Here is a 20,386-nt window from a genome sequence, read left to right on the forward strand (position 1 = left end):
TATAGTCCCACAAATTGCCAGGTAGCCCCATGCTGGGAATCTTATTCAGAGGAAAGGGGTGCAGATACTTACAAGTGAGACAGGGAGGTGACATCAGCAAAAATCCCTTCAGGGAGTGTGGAGATATCATTTCCATGGAGGGACCTGTAAACAATCACAGGGAGCAATTCTCAGTGCCCTGGGTGGTGTTCAAACTACAGGGAGCTGGAAATGCCCTGCATCTGTACCTCATGTAATGACCGCCTTAACGGCTGTGTCTTTTGGTGGTGATGCATGGTTTAACTAGGACTGGAGAGAGGCAAGGGGGTGGGGCTTGTTAAAGGTTCTTCCACCTTTTCCCTTTATGGTTTGAGCACCAGCCCCAAGACTGGTTGCCATATGATCAAACCCTTCTCTTGTGCACAGGGTGAGTAAGTAGCTCAGCTCTGCTGGCCAAAGACACAAAAAAAGCCAAGCAAGCATTCATATGCCTCATCAATTAAGTGACAGCACTCCATTCCCACCAAGAACTGGGCCAAAGGCAGACTCCAGGGAGTTCTGGATGTCCAATATACCAACTGGGGAGGGGAGGAAAAAAGAGTTGGAGCCTTGAATTGAAACATGATAGGACTGGAAGGTACCTACAGCAACCGTAGCGAACGGAGACCCTCAAAGGCCAGAGGGGGGATGCACTTCAGCGCATTGTAACTAAGAATCCTGGATGACGACAGAGAGGAAGAGAAACCATTTGGATCATCACACATTCTTTACAGACATCCCACACACTGTCAGAAGTGGCTGTCTATACCCCTTCACCAAACACTCATATTGTTTCTTTCCAAATGGAGTCTATTCTAAATAATAGTAGTGATAATACTCTGTGCTTGAGGATTGATTGTACTCCAAATTGTGTCATCATAAGTGTGTATTTTAAAAATTAAGATAGTTATATTTTCCAGCTAAATAATATTGGCATGCAGTTTATTTTTGATACCATAATCTTAAATATATTGCCTGAATTAAGAACATTATCATCAGCACCTTTTCCAATGGGTTAGCTCTCAATGGAATTCAATTTAAAAAACCGGTAATTTAAACCTGCCAATAACAAGTAGATCAGTTACAATACTGATTAACTGAATTGTTCAGTCCTAATTTGTCTTTAAAATGAAATATAAATTTATAGCCTAATTGATCTTTAAAGCTTGGAACCCTGGTAGAACCAGAACCTCATAGTCAGTAACAGAGAAAATTTCCAACTGATTATTATATAGCAGTATTAGGACTTTTTAACCCTTAGCAGGATGGGGGCTGAATGGTATGTGTATGGTTCACATGCATTTTGGCAAATTACAGATAGAACCAGACTGTCATTGCATGAGCTCTTGTAAGCAAAAGCACATGACAGCAGGCAAGCACCGATGTTTAGATATTTAGAGCCAGCATCAATTTGCCCCATTAGTAGTACCCTCTTTGGCTAGATAGTAGCTCCATGTGCCAAGGATGTTCAAGCAGTGAGCAGATACCCATTTTAACTAGTAAAAGCCAGTACAAAAGATTTTTGTAATTTTTCAAAGCTTTTGTTCCCTCCTTAGTCCCCTCTACAGGAAAACAATATGGCCCCTTTCAGCAAGCTGCAATAGAACACCCTAACCCTTTTTGTCCGGCTGAGGTTGAAGACACTCACAAAGTGGTGAGCTGGCTCATATTGGTGAAGGATGAGTTGCTGAGAGAGCTGATCTTGTTGTTGCTCAGATCCCTGTAAAACAGAAGCATCACACACGCTCTAACATTAACTTCAACTCACTCTTCCTGTGTCACCCTTCTGCCCTCCTCTTTCTCAACAGTGCCCTAAATTCTGCAGTGTTTTACACCCCTGCTTGCAGTGTTTTACACCCCCGGCTCCAGACCTTGTACATCCAGCTGATATACTGATACCCTCAAATCCACCCTGCATTCAGTTGTAGATCCTCTTTGCAAACTACTGCACCGTGACAACTAATTCTTCTCATCCTTTATCAGTCTGATGCTGCTGGAAAGAAACTTTGATTAGCTGTGTCACTCTGGCCCTATTCAGATATTATGTCCTAGGAGTGTACAGATGTCTGTTCACTCATACATGCTTTTTGTGAATGATTGTTCCACCTTCATTTAAAAAGTGTATTTGGGTACAGGTTCCTCAAATGCATGGTACAGACAGAAGATGTACAGCTGTACCAGTGTTAAACATAGCACATGAATGACTTTACATGTGTACAGATCTGTACCTTAGGGATGTGCAGAACATTTCACTGGCGAAACGTTTCAAGTGCTTTGAGCTAGAAACAGAACACTCTTTAAATAAAGGGCCTGTTTTGAGCTCAGAGCAGAACAACTCTAGTTTCGATCAAAACATTTCAATGTTCCGAGTGCCATTTTGGATGCGTGTTTCCCCCTTGCAGATTGGTTTTCTGGCACTGGCTTCCAACTGGCTTGTGATCTCCTTGCTTTTTAGTTGGCTTGTTACCATACAAATCAAGTCTCATGGGCAACTGTGCCCCCACTGACTGGGGAGGGGGGAAACACAAAAGGAGGAAATTTCAAATTCAAAATGTATTCAAAGGGATGGGGAGGCAGAGAGAGCGAGCAAGAGAGAGAGTGCGCTCTTATACGGTGCCTCTCTTGAAGAAGAGGATACATCAGGAAAAAGAAAAGAAGGTTTGATTTTCTGGTTTTCTTTTCTCAGCATTGAGTGTAATTATATATGCAAGTGTGTGTTCTGTGTTGGGAGAGACAGATTCCCTTTTACTGTGTGCTTCTGCAGTGGTTTTCAAGGCAGGGTTGCAAAACTTGTGTGCGGTGCACTCTGCAATGCAGCTTGTTCCGGCCATAGGTCTTGTGCGAAGCAAGCAGCAATTCCTGAGCATGGGGTGAATCTCGGAATAAGTGCTATTAAGGCCAAGGTAGGCAGAGGTATTAACTACATTCCACCAGCTCAGCCCAGTTAAAATAAAGGTAGGAAATGATTGTTGAATTCCCTAAGAGGATATATACACACCTATAGGAGGAAAAGGCTGTGAGTGGGGACAGAGAGAAAGCCGCTCTGCTGAAGAAGATGTGCAACTGCACCTGGAAAGGCAGTTGGTGGGAGATTCCTAAAAGAATCTCAATGTATTAGTGTCAAAGCAAACAGTGGGCCCTCAAGAGGGCATGAGAGGTCACCTCTCTGTTTCTCAGATACTTACACCAGTTGCAGGTAACGGAAGGTGGAGAGCAGCCCAGGGACTAAGGTGAACTGGTTGCCATCCAAATAGCTGCAAGATCAAAGAAGTGTCAGAGATCATAGCAGAGACACAGCACTCAGAGAGGCAGGATGGCAAACTGCCAACAATGGTGTCTGGAAAATGGCCCTAAACTTAGGAGCCATAAACTATGATAGAGTCAATGTCCCTGCTGCTTTGTCTGTGGGATCAGCTAGTGAGAAGCCATCTGACCGATCCTGTAATTGCAAATTCACATGTTTTGCACCTGAATTTCTAATACAGGGAAAGAGTTGAGGGCTCTGTGTGCATTGTGTGAGTATTTGCATCTGAAAGCATGTGCTTCATGCAGCCTTTCCCCTTTCAGTGTCCCAGCCACTTTATTGCTATGTGTATGATTCATTAACACCAAGGAGTAATAGCGTGGCAACCTAGACCCTTTCTGCCTGCTGTGGACACTCTTTGTCCCCCCCAAAGAATAAATTCAAAGTCTCACCAAGCACCTGGGCTTTTTAGCGACATCCATACAGACAGTGGCAGCCTCTGGATCAGACTGGAGCTTACAAAGATGTGGTTCATTTGTGAAGCTCTGTGAGTGGGGTATGTGCGCACATGCTGCAGCAGTGTGTATCACACTTAGCTGCTCCTAGCCCCTTAATCCATGGGTGCAACATGCCAGCCCCCACAATACTCCCCGCTTTGCTTCAGTGTCAACAGAAGGGCCCAGCCAGCATTACTCACAGCTCTGTGACGTTCTTGGGGACCCCCTTGGGGAGGGACTTCAGGTGCTTGTTGCTGCAGCGGACAACCGTGTCCAGACAAGTGCACTCCTGGGGGCACTGAGGGCGTGGGAAGCAGCTGGTCTCTTCCTGACCTGCCAGGGACAAGCCACAGGATTCAAGGTGGACAGGGACAGCGGGGTGAAATAGGAGAGCCCCAAATGGAGGTATTGTCCTCTCTCTCTCTCTCTAGGGAAACCTGGATCCTGGTCTACCCTGATCACCATATAATCATGCATCCTGCACCTTTGAAGAGCCAGAGGCATCAGCAGCAATTAGAGCTGAGAATATTAATTAACTAGCATGATTAATTCATTGCAAATAAAAATGTAGATTTTAATTGGAAAGGGTGTGAAAAGTCCCTTTGCAATCTATGTCCTTCTACTGATTTTCACAAGGGCCCCAGTCCAGAAAAACACACGAGAAGAGCTGTGGCGCTGTTAATTTGTTTTTCTGGGCAGCCACAGCAACCACCACCACTGCCTCCATCCCCCAGAGACAGGCCACTTCAGAAGCTGCCATCTGAATCAGGACCAATGGCTTAAGATGACGGCCAAATAGTTAATGATTACTATGCAGTAAAGTGACACTGTGTTAAACATATCCAAAATATCTCCAGAGTCGAAATATTGCATTTATTTAAGTGGAGTGGTTAAGGAGGCGATTGAATTGCCTTGCTTTTAAACCTTTTAATCAACTTTAAAAACCAGGTGACATCCTTAACAGAATCTTGCTACATCCTTGGCACAGTTAGTGCTGAGTTCCAGCCCAAAATGAATTTGAAGCGGCTAGGCTGTGCCAGTACAGCTAAGCAAAAATGCTGTGGAGGCCCAGGCAGGCAAACTAGCGACAGTCATTCCAAGGAACAGTGAGGGCAGCAGGAGACTGCAACGCACACACATGCTGCAACTCTCACAACACAAGCTGTCCACAAGGATCTGAACTAAGTAACGCACATGGTTCCACAAGCATCGCCTAAACAGCGGATACAGCCTGTTACGCTCCCACATCATGCTCTGTGCAAGGAAACCTGTTTCCATGTGTGAATTGTTCTTGCAGGATTGGGGGGCCAGGCAGTGGTTTTGCAGCCTAGGCTAAGGGATACTTGGTACGCTTTATTAATCATCGATTTAAGTTTTTATAGCGCCTAACCCAAATGGCTCTAGGCCAGGGATTCTCAAACTTGGGTCCTCAGGTGTTATTGGACTTCAACTCCCATAATCCCCAGCCTCAGTGGCCTTTGGTTGGGGATTATGGGAGTTGAAGTCCAATAACACCTGAGGACCCAAGTTTGAGAATCACTGCTCTAGGCCATTCATATGAACTGAAAACAAACAAAACAAACAACTCAGTGAAACAATTAAAAAATTTAAACCATTTTAAAAAAACCCTGAAGGCCAGACTGTTTTTATGAGTCTTTCAAAGGCTGTTAAGGACCTTAAAGCCCCAGAGCTTAAGCCTCGGAACTGTTAAACGTAGTGCGGAGTTGAACATTCCCTACTGAAACCTTCTGGTGAATTTCGAGGTGCTGAAAGGATATGGGAGTGGGAGGGCAAGAAATTTGTGTAAAGTTTTGAGGTAGCAGCTTATCTCTGTTTAGCTGTGGCATTAGAGCCGGTCCTCCCTGCCCCTCGCCTTTACAGTCTATGCCACCCGTTTGTGGGAGACAGCAACAGCGCTAGAAATCTTTTCGATGGCCAGCTCTTTCTGGCAGCTACTTTCCCCCCATAGAATGCCCTGAGAACAACTCTGCATCATGGCATCAAATCCTTCTGAGAGGCATTCTGGGGCAGGGGGATGGTTACCAGACAGAGATGGCCACATGAAGACCCCCAGCACTTTCACCACAGAGGCACAATAGAAACTGCCAGGGCAAGATCCCCGTCGCCCCCACCTCTGAAACCTTCAGGGAATTCCATGCCCCCACACCACAAAATGCCAACCCTACCTCATATTCACCACATATGAACAGGGTGGCCAAAATGAGGGGGTTCTGTTTAGATCAGTCTTAGTTAAAAGATGTAATGGTTTAATATGCAACATTCCCATATTCCACAGAACTCACATGCTCCATAATGTGTGCCCATGATGTGTACGCCCATGTACTGTTTCAAATTTACATGGCAAGGATGCTGGTTGGGGAAAGGAGAAGAAACCCCAATGACAAAAACAGGGATATGAACCGGTTTGACCACAGCTCTACCACCCTGAATTACGCTGGCCCACTACCAGAAACTCAAATAGGGCCTTGTGTGGATCTGCAGAAAATACATGGGGTATGTAACCTCACCCTCAACTTGCATATTTGCCTAACCCCCCTTCCCATCTTTGCTGCTACTCAAACACCAAACGCCTGTGAGTTACCTTCCTCACACCTGAAGTCGGGGAAGGCCACATCCTGCAGTGGGATTTGGCGCAGGAAGTCCGGATTATGGCAGCGGGGGTTCCCTGTCACAATCTTTCTCCTGCGAAGCCAGTCACCCAGCCAGGCCAGACGGCAATTGCAGTTGAAGGGGTTAGCCAGCAGGTTCCTGGGTGGAAGGGATACAGCAAGGGAATGAGTAACAACAGGTTGCTTACCTGTATCTTTGGTTCTTCTAGTGGTCATCTGTGCTCTTATGCTATTAGGCTTTGCACCTGCGCAGAGACCTCGTCGGAGTCTTTCCAAGCTGAAATCTTTCTCTCTGAAATGGGTGGTAGTCCCGCCCCCTCCGGTGCAATACGCATGTGTGCTGGGTGTCCGCCTCAGTCACTGAGTCTGTTAACCAAGAAGACTTAAGAGAGGAGGATGGGTGAGCATGTAAGAGCATCGATGATCACTAGAAGAACTAAAGTTACCGGTGAACCACTAGAAGAACCAGATGTTCTTTGACGTGGTCTCTGTGCTCAACACAATTGGGTGCATAGCAAGCTGTACCCTGTGCAAATCTTACCTGGAGGTGGGATGTCATGCGAAGAGAGAATGCAGGACTGTGGCACCCAAGGCGGCATCCCGTCGGGAGTGAACATCCAAGGCGCAATGCTGTATAAAGAAATGTGGTGACGCCCACATAGCAGACTGGCAGATAACATCCAGCGGGACAGCTCTATCAAAAGCAGCGGATGCTGCCATTGCCCTGGTGGAGTGTGCATTTAGAGAGGAAGGCAATTGTCTCTTTGCACTCTGGTAACACAACGTGATGGTATGGATTACCCAGTGAGAGACAGTCTGAGAGGAGGCCTGTGTGCCTCGATTGGGACCTGAATGTGTGAGGAACGGGGATTACAGAGGAGCGCTAATCCATCATCCGATGGACGCAGTATGCCAGCGCTCTGCTAACATCCAGCGTGTGCAGACAGCACTGAGCTTCATCCAATGAATTCAGAAAAAATAGGGGTAAGGTAAGAGGTTGTGAATGATGAAAAGAGGAGACAACCTTGGGTAGAAAAGACACATCTGTACGGAAGAACCACCTTGTCCTTATGGAAAATCAGGTAAGGAGAATCTACTCTGAGGGCTCTATGTTCGCTGACCTGCCAAGAGGAAGTGAGGGCCACCAAAAAGGCCACCATGCAGGAGAGGAGCTCCTCAGTGGAAGAGGCCATGGGCTCGAGTGGGGGTCCATGTAGGGGCCATGACGGGAGTGTCCGGGTAAAGGTGAGAGTGTCTTTTCAAAAAATGTTTAATAGTAGAGTCCCAAAACCAGGATGTAGAGTTAGGTGGAGAGTGAGCAACGATGGCTGCTAGGTTGACTCTAAGGGAAGACAACTTTAACCCAGACTCCTTCTGGGAGAAAAGATAAGCTCAGAGGTGTTGAGCTGAATAGATTTCTGGTGAGGAGTCCCTGGAGGTCAGGGAATTTTGGAAATGTGTCTACTTATGCTGATAAAATCTTATTGTTGCAGGTTTGCGGGAAGTGGCAAGGACAAGTTGGAGGTCTGGTGGCAAGGAAGCCTGATCCACCATGCGGTGAGGTGGAGGCGAAGGCTGTCAGAGTGAAACAGCTGACCAAACTGCTGAGACAGAAGGTAAGGGAGCAGCAGGAGGTAGCTGTATCTGGCTGTGAGCTTCAGGAGGCAGGGCCTCCTGGGCCACCACGGAGTAATGAAGATACATTCTGGCTGGTCCTGCAGGTGTTTCAGCCAGATTCTGGGGATCAGCGGAATAGGGAGAAAAAGGTATGCCAAGAGTCCCGCTGCTCTGGAGCAGTTTAGGCCTGCTCCAGAGCAGTAAAAACAGCATTGAGCCTTTTGGTGGAATGCGAAGATGTCTATTTCTGGGTGGAACTAGCAACGAAAGAGGGCCCTGAGAGTCTGGCGATGTAGCTGCCATTCGTGAGAGGTGATGCCCGCTCTGCTGAGGGTGTCTGCCTGTGTGTTGGCTGCATCTCGAGTATGAATTGCAATTGGTGTGATGGAGTGTTGGACACACCAGTGCCAGAGTTCCATGGATAGGTGAAGGAGGGCTGTTGGGGTTGTGCCCCCCTGGCTTTTGAGATAAGATTTTGCTATGGTATTGTCTGTCTGAATAGTGACAGTAAACCGAGCCAGACGAGGAAGCAAGCCTCGAAGGGCCTTGAAAATTGCCAAGAGTTCTAAGAAACTGATGTGATGAGTGGCCTTCAACACCGTCCAGAGGCCCTGCAGGTAGAAGCCATCCATGTGTGCTCCCCAGCCTGCTTCTGGCGCATCTATGGTAAGAATGAACTGAGGGGGTTGGGAATGGAACGGAGATATGAATCTTCTTGATTGTGGGGGGTTTGCCACCAGCTGAGAGATTGGCGCACATGTAGTGGTATGTGTAGCCAGTGGCTTTGGAAATTGCGCTGGGGAAGGAAATTGTGCAGGAACCAGTGTTGCAGCAGTCGGGATCTGAGATGTGCTTGAGGAAGAACATGTGTGGTAAAGGCCATATAGCCTAGGAGCTGCTGGATCACACAAGCTCTGTGGCAATGCTGAGCAGTCACTCTTGTTAAGGAGATGATTGACTGAATCCTGCAGTCCAGCCTCGCGTGGATGAATTTGAAGAGTAGACCTAGGAATTCTATGCACCTGGTTGGCGTGAGATGGTGGAATGGAGCGCCCATTGGAGATCATGAGGGGTATCTGCAACCAGAAGGCAATCGTCTAAATTCAGGAAGAGTTGTATGCCCTGCTGTTGTAGGAATGTCACCATGGGGGCCATACACTTTGTGAATACGCATGGCGCAGAGGCGAGGCCAAAGGGTAGTGCCCTGAACTGCTAAGTGTTGCCTTCTACTGTAAAGCGGAGGTAACAGTGATGTTGAGGGTGGATGGTGAGATGGTAATACATGTCCTTGAGGTCCAAGGAGATGAATCATGAGCAGAAGGGTGAGAAGGGTGGGTATGTTGACCATTCGGAAGTGTCTGTATGTGATACAGCAGTTGAACTCTCAAAGGTCCAAGATGGGGCGGAGGTCTCCGTCAGGTTTTGGAACTGTGAAATAGGTAGAATGGAAGCCCTGGGAGGCTGGGTTGAGGACCAGTTCTATTGCTTGTTTGTTGAGTAGGAATGTAGCTTCTGATAGCAGAGCTGGGGTAGGCATCATAGGAACAGGTAGGTTGAATGGGAGTATTGAAGAAAATTCCAGCGTGTATCCAATTCTTATGATTATGAGGACCCACAAGACTGATGTAATGTTCTCTCAAGCCGGGAGAAAGGGGGATAAGCAAGTCCTCAGCTGGTGCTGGAATAAAGAGTCACTGTTTCTTTGGGAAGATTGAAGCAGGTCTGGATTTTGGAACAGACTAGCTTGTGGTAAAGGGAAGTCTTCCGTAGGGTTGGTAGTGTGGGGAACAAAAGGAGAGAGCCCCCTGATGGTACTGAATGGAGGACCGTTGTGGTGGCGCACGGTTCCATCTGTTGGAACTGTAAGATCTAGTAGCAGGGGATTGGTAGCTCATGGGGCAAACAGTGCTATGGAGGCACTGAACTTTCTGGAGAGTTTCATCCACCTTTTCCCCAAAGAGGGCTTTGCCTTGAAAGGCAGGTCCTCTATGTGAGCCCAAGCGTCATATGCTAGGCTCAAGGAGCGCAACCAAGCATGCCTGTGGATGGCAATGGAAGTGGCCATAACCTTTGCTGCACATGCAGTGGAGCGTCAGACTGTGTGTACTTCCTGTCTGGCTAAGGGTGCCGCCCTTTTTAGGAAAGCTTTGCAGGGTCCTTCTTGTCAGGAGGGAGATGGTATAAGAAGGGCACTAAGCGTTCCCAAAGGAAATGGTCGTATCGGGCATTGGACTGCTTGGTAATTAGCAATCCGGAGATGTAAAGCAGAAATAGACCTTCAAAGCCTTGCGGGGTTTGGCGCCCGTCTACCTACAGACCCGCCTCTCCCATCCAGTTACATCCTGTCTGGTCAGATCTTCTCAAATGGCCCTTTTGTCAGTCCCTGATTTCCGAGAGGTTTGGGGCGCAACCCGTGAAAGGGCCTTTTCGGTTGCTGCCCCACTTCTCTGGAACTCCCTTCCCCTTCAGATTCATTTAGCTCCTTCCTTATTGATTTTTAAATCTCTATTGAAGACTTTTCTTTTTCGCCAGGCTTTTACCCTGTAATTTACCTATTTGGCTTTTTCTTTTTGTTAGTTACTTTAGTTTTTAATTTAGAATGTAATTTTAATGCTGTCTTGCTCTGTATGTTTTTGTACGCCGCTCAGAGTCTTTGGAGTGGGACATTTAATATAAATGTTTCAAATAGATAGATAGATAGATAGATAGATAGACAGATAGTATTTTCTATTTCTGCCAAAAGCGTTCTCCCCATCTTTGTCTGGAGGGGTAGAGGCAGGGAGTGACCTGTTCTTGAAGAGAGATGACCCGACTACCACCAAATTAGGAGTAGGGTGTCATAAAAGAAATCTTCCTGTTTATTCCTCTTCTGTGTGGAACTCTATAGAAGCTTTCAAGGTGCTTGGTAGGTTGAGGTAGAGAGGATGGCTTTAGCCAACATGACTTAATAATGTCCAGTAACTCTGCATTCAAGGGGAGTGATACTGAGCCCCCCGTGTCCACTTCAATTAGGCTAAATCAGGCCCGCTCAACTTAGCCCCCACCAGCTGTTTTTGCTCTAAAACTCCCTAATGCCCAGCCACAGCGGTCAATAGCCAGGGATTATGGAAGTTGTAGGCCAGCATCTGCAGGAGGGCCAAAGTTGAGCAGCCCTGGGCTAAATAGAGGGTCAGAGTCTGCCTTGCTTTGCTGGGAGAGTTGGACTGTTTGTAGTCTTCCAAAGGTGAACCTGGGTTTTGATCCGAAAAGAGATCAGGTGGGGTAGAGCCAAGTGATGTTAGATCGGATAGCAGAGACTGAGCATCCAGGTCCTCGTATTCTGTTTCAGGGCCGGAGTCCTCTCTAGTCTGTTGGAAGTAATCTAGAATCTCTGCTGCCTGTTCGTTCTGTCCCTGAGCTAAAACGGCCTGTCCTAGTGGTGTCTCCTACTGTGTAGGAGGTTCCCAGGGAAGCTTAGGTGGTAAAAGGGAAGTTGTTGGTGGCTGTGAAGGTTTCTGGATCTCAGCCTTGTGTCTGTAAACTGGTTGCCTAGTAGAGGAAGGCAGAGGCATGTTCCTGTCAGGCTGGTGAGGCACCCTGGAGGCCGCACGTGTTGGTGAACGGGAACAGTCCCTTGGGGCCTCTCCATAATCCCACTGGTCCAGCTGGGATTGGCATTGGGGAAAATTTCTAGGGGGAAGTTGCCAGTTGGTATCATAAAGGTCCCATTGCCTATGGTGGTAAGAGGGTTCTTCCGGATGGTAGGAGTGATAAGCTGGTCTCTTATTCCAGATGAAGTAATATTGTTCAATATAAGATGGCTGGCAATGGCCTGCAGTATGAAAACCAGGGGGACCTGTGCAGATTGGGACCCTATGGGTTGGGTTTGGATAGAGGGCCTCGAATTCAGGTTGAAAGTCCTCTTCCTTGAGTCCGAGCATGGGTTTGTAATGGTGCCCTTCTTGGCCAACCTCGAGGTCTGAGGTACCCTCAGGTTCATAGGCAACATCCTCTGCCTCCAAGTGTACATAATTTGGGTCCTCAGTAAAAAGGTCGTCCTCGGGATCGAGGCAATCGGGATCGATGCAGTTGTCGGCCTCCTCATGTTGGAGATCGAGGACCAGACTCTCGGGATCGATAGCAGGACTGAGCTGTTGTAACTGTTTCAGCCTGTGAGGTTATTTTGTGCTTTTTTCTTAAGTTTGGCGGAGGCTTCCTGAGGGGGAAGCTTTCACGTGGGAGGTTGAGTCCCTTCCAAGGGCTGTTGCGGCTTTTTCTTTTTCTTCTTTTTGCAAGGGTGGCCGAAACTGTCAAGCCTGAGGGTTTGGGAGCAGATGGTGCTGAGCTCATAGTGGATGAAGCTGAAGCCATCTGTACAAAGGCGGCCATTTTAGGAGCCGTGGGCTCGGAGGTCTGCTGGGGAGCGGATGCGGCCGTGTTGCCCAGTGGGGTGATAGATGTGAAGGGCTGTAAGCCCAAGTTGGGTGGGGAAGTACAAGCAGCTGCCTGCATCTCTCGAGGGTTTTGCTGCTGACTGTGATGATTTTAAGGCCTGTTCCCAAAGCCAAGACCTAAGGCAGGGGGCCTTTTTTCCAGCTTGCTTAGTGAATTCTGAGCAATGCGAGTAAGCAGCTTTGTGTGCCTCGCTGAGGGAAAACAGGCAGTGACTGTGTCCATCAGTGAAGGGGAGCCTGACCTTGCACTGGACACTAAATTTGAATGTGGCTGTACTGGCCTAAGAGGCGAGAAGGCCTCAGCACTGTGGCCTCAAGGGGGAATAAGGAGAGCGGGGGGTGGGGGAGCGCACGAAGGAAATAAAAAGGCAAACAGAAAGGGCAGAGAATACGGAACTAAAATAGAGAAAGAAGGAACAAAACAAACCAAGAGGTAAAATGAGATTTTTTATAATATAGATAGATAGCTTGGAGCAACTCATGGAGATGCTGATCTGTTGGCGGACGAAGAAAGACTGAGGAGGACACCCAGCACACATGTATATTGCACTAGAAGGTGGGGGGCTACTGCCCATTTCAGAGAGAAAGATTCCAGCTTGGAAAGACTCCGACGAGGTCTCTGCGCAGGCACAAAGCCCAATCGTGTTGAGCAAAGAGACCATGTCGAAGAACCCAGATGGACACAGAGTTGGCTTTATATGGTGTCTATTAAAATAGATGGCAGGAAGGCAAGGCTCAGCTGCTCCCACCAGACCCATGTCCTTTTGTAGAAGCATATGGCAAATGCACAACTCAATCTATGCTTGTGAACATATGTGGCTCATATGGGCTGGAACTCGGAGGTAGAACATTTACTCTGCATGCAAAAGTACCCAAGCTCAATCCCTGGCATCTCCAGGTAGAGCTGAGAAAGACTTCTGTCTGAAGCTTTGGAGAGCCTCTGCCAGTCAATGTAGACAATACTGAGGCTAGATGGACATGGACCAGTGGGCTGACTCAGTATAAGCCTGCTGCCCATGTTCGACTGGCATTGCCTTGCAAAAATCAGACAGAACTGAGCCATCTGGCTCAGTACTGTCTGCAGCAAATGGCAGAAGCTATCGAAGCTCTCAGGAAGAGGTCTTCCCTAGTTCTGCTATCCTGGGATCTCTTTTAACAGGAGATGCCAAGGGCTGACGCTGGCATCTTCTGCATGCAAAGCATGGGCTCCACCCTTGAGCTATGGACTCTGTTTTAAAGCAGAGCTGGTGTAACACAGCAGCTAAAATGGTGAGCACTGAGCTGGGAAGTTCCAGTTCAGATCGCGCCTCAGTCATAAATGTAGGTGGCCTTACCATTCTCTTAGCAACCCGATCTGTACTGTGAGGATAACAATACTGATCGGTTCAACAAGGATGTTGGAAAGATTACTGGGGTAATGTACGTGAAGCACTTTGAACAATTCAAGTGCACTAGATAAATCCGTATCCTCATTAAAAGCAGCAGCCGCCATCCATTTTGCGGTACCATAAATACTGCAGGTTCAATAGCAGTGCAATTATAGGCCCAAGCTAGAGCCTCACTCCCTCTGAGCAACACTTTCAGGCTGTCTGAAGATTCCGGCACTAATCCTGGAGGGGGCCAGTTCCTGCTGCCAGTAATATCCCAGCAAATAGCTGGAAACACAGAGAGGCTGCTTTGACTGAAAAGGCAAGAAATCTGAGGAAGTGGCATGATACCCCCGAGGGAAGGCAGGACTGACAGGTGTGCAGAGGGGTTCTGATGAACATTTCCCTGCCTCACGACTTACAGAGTGGAAAGTGACTGCAGTGTGTCAAATGCGCCAGGCGCAATCGTCCCGATCTGGTTGTCGTACAGGGAGAGAAGGCGCACATTACGCAGCCCTGCGAAGCTGTCGTTGTGGATGCAGTTGATGTGATTGTTCCTCAGCATCCTGGAGGGGGAAGAGAGAGAATGGAAAGGAACCTTGTCTACAAACTGCCTCTTGCAATCCAGGGCAGCGACAGCATCCTTCATACTGTGGCTCCTCACATATACGGATAAGCCAGCAATCATGATCTCTTGGAGGTCTCCCACCCTCACTCCAATCAGGTGTGACTTACAGCGTCCGCAGCCCATCGAGGCCCCGGAACATGGCGCTGCGTACAGATTCCAGCTGGTTAGCGGTCAGGTGTAACTCGCTGACGGAGGCTGCCCCTTCAAAGGCCCCGTCCTCAATCTCTGACACCTTGTTGTTGCTCAAGTTTCTAGGAAAGCAAGGAGTGGGAAGTGAGGAGCAGAATACAAGAGCAGGAGGAGAGTTTTTCCATCTCAGTCTGTAAGCAGCTCTTCACTACAGGTGATACAAATACAAGAACAGCGGTGCTAGTTCCAACAGTGCCAGTGAACTTGTTTTATTTGACTCCCCTTAATTAGTGAGCTGCCCCTGGAACCCACCCTGAAAGATGAAAATGCTTTTAGCCCTGAACCTGTGAGTGCAAGTAGGAGTCTCTTCCAATGCCCCCTTTTTTGTTTGTATATCTGAGGGTCCAGATACAGTTCTGCTTGCCTCATCCAAAAGGAAAACCTGACTCCTTTTGGGATGCTGTTGAACTAAAAGCCACTCTAAGCTAAACAGCAAATTTAAAGTCAGGGGAAATGCAATGGGTTCTTCTCTACTGAAATCAACGTGGAACTAATGAAGTAGACAAAATTTCCTGATGATTCAAAATCAGTTGCAAGGAATGAATTAACAACATGAATTAGGCTTTTAGCAACAAAAACAGATACATGAAATGGGTCTTTATTTTTTGGACATCCCTGCTCCGCTGCTACTAGAGACCCACACCCACAAACTCACATTTTCTTCAAGTGCGGGAGCTTCTTGAAAATGCCTGTGGCTTCCAGCACTGAGATTTCATTGTTATTCAAGCGTCTAGAAAGGAGAGCAAAATAAAGACTGCAAACCTGGGAGGGGCTGAGCAATAAATAAATACATAAGTGCTGGGATAAGGTTGGGATCAGCTTTCTAAATCGTATGTTAATAGCTATGAAAAAACACTTTTCTACTTTGAACAATACAAAATCTGTGTTTCCCTACACAGAGCCCAGAAAAGTAACCTTTGAAGTAGGAAGTCTCTGGAAATATCAAGATGAGGGCAAGGGTCATTTCTTTGTGCTCTGTGAAGTGCCCGCATGGTGAATTAAGCATCACGTGCAGGCTGTTTCAGGTACACTCCTCCTCTGCATTATCCTATGATTAGCAGCCACCCTCTTCTTTTCCTCTGCTACGTAGGAACATAAGGAAGCTGCCATATATGGAGTCAGACCCTTGGTCCATCTAGCTCAGTATTGTCTACACAGACTGGCAGCGGCTTCTTCAAGGTTGTTGTAGGCAGGAATCTCTCTCAGCCCTATCTTGGAGAAGCCAGGGAGGGAACTTGAAACCTTCCGCTCTGGCTCCATCCCCTGAGGGGAATATCTTACAGTGCTCACACTTCTAGTCTCCCTTTCATATGTTATTTCTAGTCTCCCTTTCATATGTTACTTCTAGTTTCCCATTCAAATGCAACCAGGGCAGCCCCTGCTTAGCTAGGGTGACACGTTGCTACCACACGACCAACTCTGCTAAAAAGGGGAAGATGTGCAGGTGCTTGTTAAGCATGGTATAAGGCACAAATTAGATTGGCTACTGTGTGAAGAAAGGCAAGGTGCTGCAATGAGAAAAGCCCAGGAGCTATCTGGAGCCAGTGGTGGACAGTACAAATGAGCTGGGGGGAACAGAAAATGAGCTACAGATGGTGTGTGGTGCTCCTGCTCCACACACTGTGCCCACTACCTCCTTCTCTTATCTCACCCTGCTCCAAGTGCAATGGGCTGCTGATTTGCCCTTCGGAGACTGAATTCCCCGTCCGTTGGCTTGCCAAGTCCAATCCCCGACTGGTTGAATTACCAGCCCACTGGGCTCAAGGTGAGATGAGAGACAGAGAGAGGCGGCCAGGGCAAGGCAGAATGGGAACATCACGCACTGTGCCTGTGGCTTGTTCTCTCTCTCTTCTCTGCCCGGCCCCAGTCATTTGGAACAGCTGCTACTGGGCAGAGCAGTCCAGGCTTTTTCAATGTATAAGATGAGCAATGGATGCAGAAGGCAAGGATTTTCGATGAGGAGAGGGACAACTGGTCACTGTGCATTATTCATTTGCCATGAAAAAATAAGCCCTTGAATCACAAATCAAGGGGTAGATTGGAGGTTGAAGAGAGTTAAATTGGGGGGGGGCTGGATAATGAGGGGCTCTGCCTTCACCCCTGTTTTTACCTCAGGATAACTGTGACTTTCATAGAATTTACACTTAAGACTGAGCACACAGTGAACTTTTAAAATAGTACAGTCCATACAGCATTCCCTTGTTACTCATGGATGCAATATCTGCGGTTTAGGGTATCCGTGGTCAGGAAACTGACACCTGACCTCACCATATGTGAGAAAAGAGCAAAAAAAAAAGGGGGGGGGTTTGAAAAAAGGGTTAAATCTATGGGTTGGGGGTGGCCAGAAATGACCTCAGAGGTCATTTCTGGCTGCCTTTTTGAGAGTGGGAGCCATTTTGCAGATCTTTCAGTTAAACAAAAAAACAAAAAACCAACCCTTTTTTTCTGTGGAAAACAATGGAATAATGGCAAAATTTGGGGGGGGCATAGCTGGACTGCTGGAGGGGCATGGAGCACAGTGGGGCACTTTACTTTTTGTTAACTGCCCATTTTTTGGAAAGATTTTCAGGCCTCCAGGAACCTAACCCCTGTTAATCCCCTAACCTAACTTCAATTACCTGGTATTCATGGTATTGCTATCCGCGATAATTGAGAATGAAACCCCACAAAAACCGAGGTCCACCTGTATGGACGTGTGTCTAACCCATCCTGGAATTCTCTGCTCTTCAAAGCAACACCAAAGGGAGGCTACTGATTTGGAGAAGCAGTAGCTTGCATATAGCATCCAGACTAATGTTGCTCTTGCGTTAAAACATTGTGCTCATCATACAAGGATTTTCATCACTGATTCCCCCCACTCCCTCTGCTGTCCCTGATGAATTACCCTGAGGGGCCACCGGCCCACTAAGAGATATTTCCAGGAGGCACTGGGAGCAGCAGAGGGAAGGTGAAGACTGGAGATGAACATTTGCAGAAGCAAAACATTCTAATGTAAGGATAACATTAGTCTGGATGCTGCCCGTCATCGGAAGCAGCCTTGGTATTTGTGCTTATGAAAAATAAGCCACAGGGAAGCTGCAGAAAGAAAGAACAGGCGGTGCGGATGGTGAAGTAGTAAGGTTTTTACATAAGAACAAAGCAAAGCTATCCTTACAGTTCAGCCGTGGCCTGTGGGAGACGCTCTGGGATCTTCGTCAGTTTTAGGTTGGAACATTCAACTACGTTGGCTTCACAGCGGCACTTGGGTGGGCAGACCACATCACTGTGGCATTCGCTGTTCAACTGGTAATCCTCTGTACCTGTCCAGAAGATACAGCATCACCCACAGTGAGAGGGTATGTGCATGGGTGTGTCTGTGTCCACAATGTCTGACAACGGGTGCTGCTGCAGAAGTACATTCTGAGAGGGAAGAGGGGTACTCTCCACTAGGTATTACGCAGTACCCTCAGCTCTACATCATGCAATAGCCAAGTGAACCTCCCTCCACACAGAATCAGATAACAAGGAGGTTTTGGAACACATTTCCTGCTGAAATAAGAGCCTCCATATCTCTTACAACTTTTAAAAGGGCAGTCAAGACACATTTGTTCACCCAGGCTTTTAATTAGATATTGTTTTAATTGTGTTTTAATTTTGTTTTAATAGTTTTTGTAATAACTTTTAAATTTTAATTGTTAGAATGTGTTAATCTTTTTATTGGTTGTTTTTATTGTTTTGTAAGCCGCCCAGAGAACTTGTGTTTTGGGCGGTATAAAAAAAAGTTAAATAAATAATTAAATAAATAGCAAGGATCATCTGGGGGAATCCAAATTTCCTTTCCTCGTCATAAAAATCCCTGCTGGATCAGACCAAAGGCTATCTAAACCTAGGCTGCATAACTTCAGCCCTATAGCTGTTGCTGAACTACAACCTCCATCTTCCCTAGCCACAGTGGTCAACAGTCAGGAATGATGGGAGTTGTAGTCCAGCATTTGCCGGGGGGCTGAAGTTGTGCAGCCCTGATCCAGACAGTATCCTGCTTCATGTAGTGGCTAGCTAGATTTTTTTGCGGGAAGCTCTCAAACTAAGCAAAAAGGTAACAGCCATATCAACTCATTGCTCCCTGTAGCATGGTATAGTGGTTAGAGTGCTGGACTAGGACCGGGGAGACCCAAGTTCAAATCCCCATTCAGCCATGATACTAGCTGGGTGACTCTGGGCCAGTCACTTCTCTCTCAGCCTAACCTACTTCACAGGGTTGTTGTGAGGAGAAACTCTAGTATGTAGTACACCGCTCTGGGCTCCTTGGAGGAAGAGCGGGATATAAATGTAAAATAACAACAACAACAACAACAACAGGCATTCAAAGGTACACTGCCCCTAAACATGGAGGTTTCATTTAGTTAACCACTGATTAATTAATTGATTGATTGATTGATTGATTAACATATTTCACCCCATATATCACCCCAAACTTGCGTCTCTGGGTGGTTTACAATTAAAATCTTTAAAATATTAAATTCATTAACATTAACATCATTTAAAACCCAACATTAAGAATAAAAAACTATAAATCTATTCAAAAGCCTGGATGAACAAATAGTTGGCTATTGTAGTTGGCTATTTTCTGTTGCTTCTGAACTGCAAACACAGTCTAGCAAGGCAGTATGTTCTTGATACTTCTGATTAGCAAAAGGGAAAAAAATGACCAAATACTTTTCCATTTAAGATACTGTAGTATGCACTATAGTTGCCTGTCCCTTGAAGAGAAAAACCTCAGAACAGTGGTGCATCTGCTGGTAACCTCCAGGCTAGACTACTGCAACGTGCTCTATGTAGGGCTGCCTTTGTACATAGTTTGGAGTTAGTCCAAAATGCAGCAGCCAGATTGGTCTCCAGGGTAACTTGGAGGGACATCATGCCCATTCTTAAACAGTTGCGTGGCTGCTGGTATGTTTCTGGGCAAAATATAAAGTGCTGGTCCCTCTATCAATTTGCCTAACCCATCGTTTAAAGCCATTAACACATTTTGTGGCAATGAATTTCATATATTAAATATACACTGTATGAAGAAATGCTTTCTTTTGTTTAATCCAAACAATTTCATGGGTGTCCCTGAATACTAGTGCTATGAGAGAAAGAGCATTTTCTCCTCATCCAGTTTCACCATGCATAATTTTATTTTGACCCCAGATTTTGCCTGTAGTGCATTACAAGACCAAGACTATACTATGGATACAAACAGGCACTTCAGAAAGGAAGGGAATGGGCCTGCACGAGTGCAGGAGATCTCCACATCCTAAGAAGGATACTTGTGGTACTAGTGAGGCAAGAAGGGTCTGAAACGAATTCCAGAGATCCACATTTTATTCCCTGTTCTATCAGATTTCCCCCCACTCTCCACCATGAGTTTCAGTCTCTCTGGTAATCTGTTTTCCATATATTGCCTGATCCTGCCCTGCAAAAGGATGGGGTATGAGCTAACAGCTTAGACCATGGGTATTTAAGAGAACGTCTTCTTCACCATGAGCCCCACCACCTGCTAAGATCATCTGGAGAGGTTCATCCACGGCTGCTGCCAACTCATCTGGCGGCTACTCAGGGACGGGCCTTCTCCATTGCAGCCCCTAGACTTTGGAATGTGCTCCCTGTTGAAATAGGAGTCTCCCCATCTCTGGCAACTTTTTAAAAGGCACTGAAGACACACCTATTCACCCAGGCTTTTAATTAGATTTATAGTTTTAATTTTAATACTAGGTTTTAAATGTTTTTAATCTTTTAAAT

General features: G+C 46.8%; 1 protein-coding gene across 4 annotated transcripts in view; it reads right to left on the minus strand.

Annotated features, from left to right (window-relative positions):
* The window catches only part of SLIT1 (slit guidance ligand 1), a 178,975-nt gene that overhangs the window by 21,376 nt on the left and 137,213 nt on the right, over positions 1-20,386 (minus strand). For all 4 annotated transcript variants that reach the window (XM_053310010.1, XM_053310009.1, XM_053310011.1 and 1 more), the window contains 10 exons: positions 17,778-17,922; positions 15,279-15,353; positions 14,542-14,685; positions 14,229-14,372; positions 6,362-6,528; positions 3,960-4,092; positions 3,204-3,272; positions 1,667-1,738; positions 625-696; positions 73-144 (listed from right to left, as the gene is read on the minus strand). In XM_053310010.1, coding sequence (XP_053165985.1) covers positions 73-144; positions 625-696; positions 1,667-1,738; positions 3,204-3,272; positions 3,960-4,092; positions 6,362-6,528; positions 14,229-14,372; positions 14,542-14,685; positions 15,279-15,353; positions 17,778-17,922 — 1,093 coding nt within the window. The remainder of the gene's footprint in view (positions 1-72; positions 145-624; positions 697-1,666; positions 1,739-3,203; positions 3,273-3,959; positions 4,093-6,361; positions 6,529-14,228; positions 14,373-14,541; positions 14,686-15,278; positions 15,354-17,777; positions 17,923-20,386) is intronic.

This window comes from Hemicordylus capensis, chromosome 3 (assembly GCF_027244095.1).
Source record: "Hemicordylus capensis ecotype Gifberg chromosome 3, rHemCap1.1.pri, whole genome shotgun sequence".
Classification (NCBI taxonomy): domain Eukaryota; kingdom Metazoa; phylum Chordata; class Lepidosauria; order Squamata; family Cordylidae; genus Hemicordylus; species Hemicordylus capensis.